Raw genomic sequence first — 6,053 nt, 5'->3', positions numbered from 1 at the left:
TATATATATATATATATATATATATATATATATATATATATATATATTCAATGTATGTATATATATTTTATATCGAAAGTCTAAACATTCGTATTTAAAAACCAAAACAATAGAAATGTCCAGAATTAGCTACTAATGTTGTTAGTGTCCAGACGTTGGTGTTTAGATGATAATCATTATGATTTAAGTGATCAGTTATTAAATTGAATTTCGGTGAATAATAGATCAAAGTAAAAGAAGACTAGAGGAATGAGTTATTTTATTTCCTGTTCTTTTGAATGTTTTCCGCTTTTCCCGTGGAGATACATCTTTGATGCTTTCCAAACAGTTCCCCGTGATCCTTCGGAGAATTTCAAACCGTGTACAATTTATTTATAACCGGGTTCATCGCGACAGGAAATTCTTGACGCCTGCCGACGATTCCTCGAGCCTAGGCGATCTTCTTTCATTTGCCGCAGGTGTGACGCTTCTTGCGCTCTTCCCGGGCGACGGCAATAGTACGGACTTGAGGATCAAGGATAGGATCGTCGATAAAAGGTAGGTCAAGCCCTTCCCCTCTCGCGTTTAGCTTCGGTTCGCGAGATGCGATTTGCCGCACGTGCTCGCAATTCGCGCAGCAGGAGCAATGCCGTTTTTGTTCTGTCGATCGGCGCGGACGTGAGAATAGATAAAACACACGGTCGGACTCGCGTGAAAATTGAAGTTTAAAATGTTTACCTTGGGCGACCGATTCCGTTGGTGTTTATTATATAGCCCGACGATTATCGCCGTATATTTTTCCGCGTTCGTATCTCGACCATGCGGTTAACGCGATGAGACAAATTCGCGCGCCGTTCTCTCGTTGTCGTCGCGAGAAGCTAATATATTCAACATGTAACGCATTTACACTTCTCCTATATATTCTACGCTGTTGTATTGCGCCGTGTAACCGAGTTATGCGATTAATAATCTTCAATCGCATTTTGCGCATCATTAATGGCGCGAAGCGTTCGCGCATAGCTGATTAGTCGGTGCCCTTAATTCTCCAAGTTCGTTATCTTCGTGCGATCCGTCGCGCTCGCAGGCTTTAATTCCAGTAAAAGGTTACCTCTCCGCTTTGTGAAGAATGGCGAATTTTTCATCTCAAACTCGTGCGCCGAAGACAGAATCGTCAATGTGTCGCGGATCTAATTTGACATATACTCCAACCTGTTACAAAACGCTGTAGCAAACATCACATCGGAGAATCGAAATTCCCCTGTGATATTGTCAAGCTTGCAAAGCCAGTTACAGGACTGGCAGCGAGCAACGGCACCCTTTGGGCCATCATAAAGCGCACGTACCGTGACAGTTAAGAAGGAAACACGTCGTGGAACCCCTGTCTCGGTTTAGGCTTTACAGTCTTCGTTATATAAAGATATTATGCACGTTTCAGCGACAGCTGCGTCGCCTTTACCATTGTACGGGTTTCGAGGGCTTGCAGCAGGATCTCGGATTTGCTCTCAGAAGGTTGGTACAAATAATAGTGGAAATCGATCATGCGTGCCCTCGTTGCGACAGTTGATCCCGATCTCAATTGAATACGAGAGTTTCATTCAGTAGGGGATACCATTTGGCTGCAGTTTCGACAAGGTCCGCGATTCTCATGAAAGTTAAACGATCCCAAGTACTCCCAAAACATATTTAAAAGACTTTTTCGCGTAATTGAAAGTTCATTGCACTGTAATAAATTTCGGGTTAAATTTAACACGTTTTACATGTTCTGATTTATTCACTCTAACTTTTGTGTCAATTTAACACAAGTAATATGAAAGCAATATACACAAATAATATGTTGAAAGTTAACACAAATAATATGTTGAAAGTTAACACAAAAACATTACTGTGTTATCTTAATATTTAGAAATGGTGAATACGAACTACACGCAAGAATAAAAATAAAACTATGACGATATGTGAGAATAACGCACGGGTATGTTAACAATTTAACAAAAAAGTTTCTACGCAAATTCACTTCAGTACAAATACAAAATGTCTTTTACCGTGCGAAAATTAACTGAGAGAAAATTAACACGGATGTAGAATGTTTTTCGACACCATGTATATTTCCGAAATAACACGTGATGTGTGGTAGATGCTAATATCTTTCTGAGTAATGTTCTAAAAGGTTTTAATTATCACTAATTTTTTATACAAAAGTCAGAAATAAAACAAACAAAAGGTAGGAACTATCTTTTACAGTTGTCACTTAAATATTTCGCTTTTCTAAATTGATGAATCTAAGTACTGTGTACTAAAAATTTTTAGTACCGTGTACTAAAATATTTTTCAAATATTAGCAAAGACTCCAACGCAAGTTGGCAAAGATGGCAGACACACTCGTTTCGCAAAAAAATCTGTACGAAAAAGTTGGTTCATTTTGAAATTGCACCCATCGTGCACTCTCTCTCTCTCTCTTGTCTCCGCATTGTATTTATGACAAAGTTGAAATTAAATTCGCGCAAAAAAATTAATTTATAACCTGACATACTTTTTTAATCTCCAGTATTAAATTTTCTACTTCGTCGCGCTTCGAACAATATTGCCTAGTTTATTTATTTACGGCTGAAAAGCAGGCCGTAATTATTTGTGCATATTTCAAATTGAAATTGTGAAGAGAATTTCTATAATTTGCAAGCATTCGCACAATTCCCCGCCAATCCTCGCGCGAAAGAAGAATCTCCGAGAAGAAACTATGTGAACGCGGCTTCTTCGCGCGAGGGAATCAACAGCAGTCAGATGTTTAGTAAAACGGCGGAATTCGTGAAAGTCTACATCGACATCAAGGAAAACGACGGCGGATATTCCGCGTATCGCGCGCGAGTTGTTCTCTTCGCGGTTAAGTCCTCGCCGCACGTTCAAGTTTTTCTAACCGTAATACTTCGAGGAGACAATAGACTTCTGTCTTACAAAAAGCGGCTCGCATCCGTACCGCGGCACGTAAAACTCGGGATTATGCTCCAAGCGAGAAATTATCGCACCTGCGGAAAAGTCCGTTCTCTTAGCGTTCTGACATTATGATAAAAGCAAGATCTCTTGGTTCGCGTGTGCCCCGTGAGTTTGGAACTTTCAATATCAATTTTAAGTTTTGGATATCCTCATTTACATCGCGTGAGACACGACAAACGCGAAAGTCTTGTATGCCTTTGTGCATTAATAATGAATGTTTGTATCCTCCCGTTAATGCATGATGCATTTAAAGCAGTATATATATTAATATATTACGTAATTACGTTTTGTGACTACAGAATCCATGATCCACTTCCGCGTGAAACATTCGGACTGATCTACACTGACAATGAGAGAAAAATGTTTGGTATTTGTAATTGTAATTATATAGAGAAATAATTACTATAAATTATGGTCAAGATAATTACTATAATTAATATATACTCAAGATACTATAAATTATGGTCAATAATTATTATAAATTATGGTCAAGACTATCATTTTTTAGTCAATTGTATTATAATTTTAGTGATAATAATCTTATATACATGTTACTACTACTATCTTCGTGTTGGAACAATCAAAAAATATAGTTGGTGTCAAATTGGACCTCAACTATGTTTTTTAGTTTTTCCAACACGAAGATAGTAGTAGTAACAAGCATATAAAATTATTATCACTAAAATTATAGTAAAATTATAGTTGTAAATACCAAACATTTCTCTCTCAGTGTAGAGAGACATGAAATAAACGTGAGGCTTTAATTGTTTTCGCGCGGTCGATTTTCGTCGGCCTCTGCAATCGGCGTAAATCGTTTTTAAACGTCGAGAGAAAGACGAGCCTGTTCTTACCTGAAATCGCGCAATTAAATCAAGCTTTTAGGCGAGCCTAAACTTCTGAAAATCCAGATACGAATTTCGCATAATGATGAATCACGTCAGTAGCGTGGAAATGAAGCGACTCAATCTAATTCTAATTAACGTGCGCTCGCGGCTTCACAACATAACGTCATGTAAATTAGAGCGTAGCTTCCGCGACGTTCTACGACGGCTGTTATCACGAAGGAATCGACCGGATGAAGTGGATGCAGTGGATGAAGATAACGGTTGTTTCCTACCGGGCGTATCTTGCACAGATAAACCACGAATGCGCGGAAATCTGCGGACAAAAGCAAGTTATTTTGATGTCTTTATCTTCACTGCTAATTTTCGGGATCGTCTCGTATTTTTTTGCTCTGTATACTTCGATCATTTCGTCTTTCTCGTTGCAATTATTGACGTAGGACAAATGAATTTAGATGGAAATTAAAACTTCAATTGTGTCCCCTCTCGTAGAAAATGGCAATGACAAAAGGAGAAGGAATACAATCCGACATGGAGTACTACGGTGTGCATTTGCAGATTTGGACTTTACTTGACTTTACTTCACTTGAAACTTATATCTCGCGTCAGATATTCAGATCTGAATATAGAGTCAGATTTGAGTTTCCTATTTGAATCATGTATATAACTATTTGAATATATATATGACATTATACATTTGTTATCGCGATTCAGCTGAAAAAACTCACAACTATCTCTAAATCCAAATACGAGTTTATAGTTTTAAGAAGACAAATTAATTAAAAATAACTTCTCTCATTGGACTATCGACTACGCTCTGAAGTTCATTGTGTCTAAACTGTTTTACAACCCATTGTACATATATATATATTTTTTTTTACAAATATCAATACGATACGCTAATGACGTCTGTCATTAGAATCTATTATAATTTATTATGAGTAATTTTTATAATAAACCATAAAACTCCAAATTGGAGTATCTCATATGAGGTAAGTTTCAAGTAACGACTATTAAGGAGATGCTGAAGTCAATGATGAACTTGAACAATGTCGATAACGCAGGGACGATTGTCACTATTACGTTATCCTTTTCGTATTTTTTGTACACTCAGTTGCATTGATGCTATACCATTTACCAGATCGATAGTAACTAGAAAGTTTCGACCAGCCATGTCCGTTTCTAGTTGATCGTTTTTTATGACTGTTGATTCGTCCGGCAAGCGGGAATGTGTCAAAATAGAAATGACATTTTGACAACTTTTGGTGTTAATATTTTATTTTTATATTTTCACGCTATTTTCTCTCAAACTATTCGTTATTTGATAAGCGCTTCAGAATATTAACAAACATTCTACTTTAATATATTAGAAAAAATATTTTAAGTAAAAAAATATTTAAAAATATTTTTTATTTACTTTTAACATTCTTATTCTTCTTCTACTGATTGCGCGTTACACGTGAGCGAATAACCTTCTGATAAAAATACGTATGTAAGAAACATCAAGCTGTCAAAATGTCACTTCTGTTTTGACATATTCCTGCTTGCCTGATGAATCAATAGTCATGAAAAACGATTAGCTAGACACGGGTGGTTGAAATTTTCTAGTGATTATCAATCTAGTGAATGGTATAGCATCAATGCAATTGAATATACAGAATTTACGTAAATGTGTGTTGTTTTATTTTACCATATTCATCCGAAAATCTAATCATGCACGCACACATGCATGTGTAAAAATCTTTCTGCAAACTTTTCTGACATTTTTATACTTCTGTATTCAGATACAGCAATATTTTTCAAAAATTTTCTGTTTAGAGCATTCATATTTCGATATGTACAAGCTGCGGAACTTTTGGATTAGGTAAATATTACGCTGACTGACAGCTTGATATTTAAATTTAATTGAAAAATTAAAAAAATTTTTTTGTTACATATAGCAATGTTCCTATTTATTTTTGCATGTACTTTTATTTATAAAAGTATTTGTAATTCTGTACAACCGACGTAAACAACGTAAACTTTGCAGAAAAATGTTAATATTCTGTCGATAAAGTTTTCAACTTTAGCATCTCTTTAAAGGGATGCTGAAGTCGATGACTCGGAAAATGTCGATAACGCAGAAATTATTGTCACTAATACACTTTCGGTATGTACAAGCTACAGAACTTTTGGATTAGGCAAATATTACGCTGACTGACAGCTTGAGTGATTTAAATTTAATTAAAATGTTTTTCTCTTTCT

General features: G+C 36.0%; 1 protein-coding gene across 1 annotated transcript in view; it reads left to right on the top strand.

The window, feature by feature from the left end:
• LOC116853104 (somatomedin-B and thrombospondin type-1 domain-containing protein) overlaps positions 1-6,053 on the top strand; it is a 21,998-nt gene that overhangs the window by 10,411 nt on the left and 5,534 nt on the right. Inside the window, exons 3-4 of the mRNA XM_032834012.1 lie at positions 459-537; positions 1,415-1,488. Of these exons, the coding sequence (XP_032689903.1) occupies positions 459-537; positions 1,415-1,488 (153 nt within the window). The remainder of the gene's footprint in view (positions 1-458; positions 538-1,414; positions 1,489-6,053) is intronic.

The sequence above is a fragment of the Odontomachus brunneus genome, unplaced genomic scaffold (assembly GCF_010583005.1).
Source record: "Odontomachus brunneus isolate Ranch 3 - 2012 unplaced genomic scaffold, Obru_v1 Obru_scaffold_001, whole genome shotgun sequence".
Classification (NCBI taxonomy): domain Eukaryota; kingdom Metazoa; phylum Arthropoda; class Insecta; order Hymenoptera; family Formicidae; genus Odontomachus; species Odontomachus brunneus.
The sequence above is the reverse complement of the archived record's forward strand: the minus strand, read 5'-3'. Positions and strand labels throughout refer to the sequence as shown.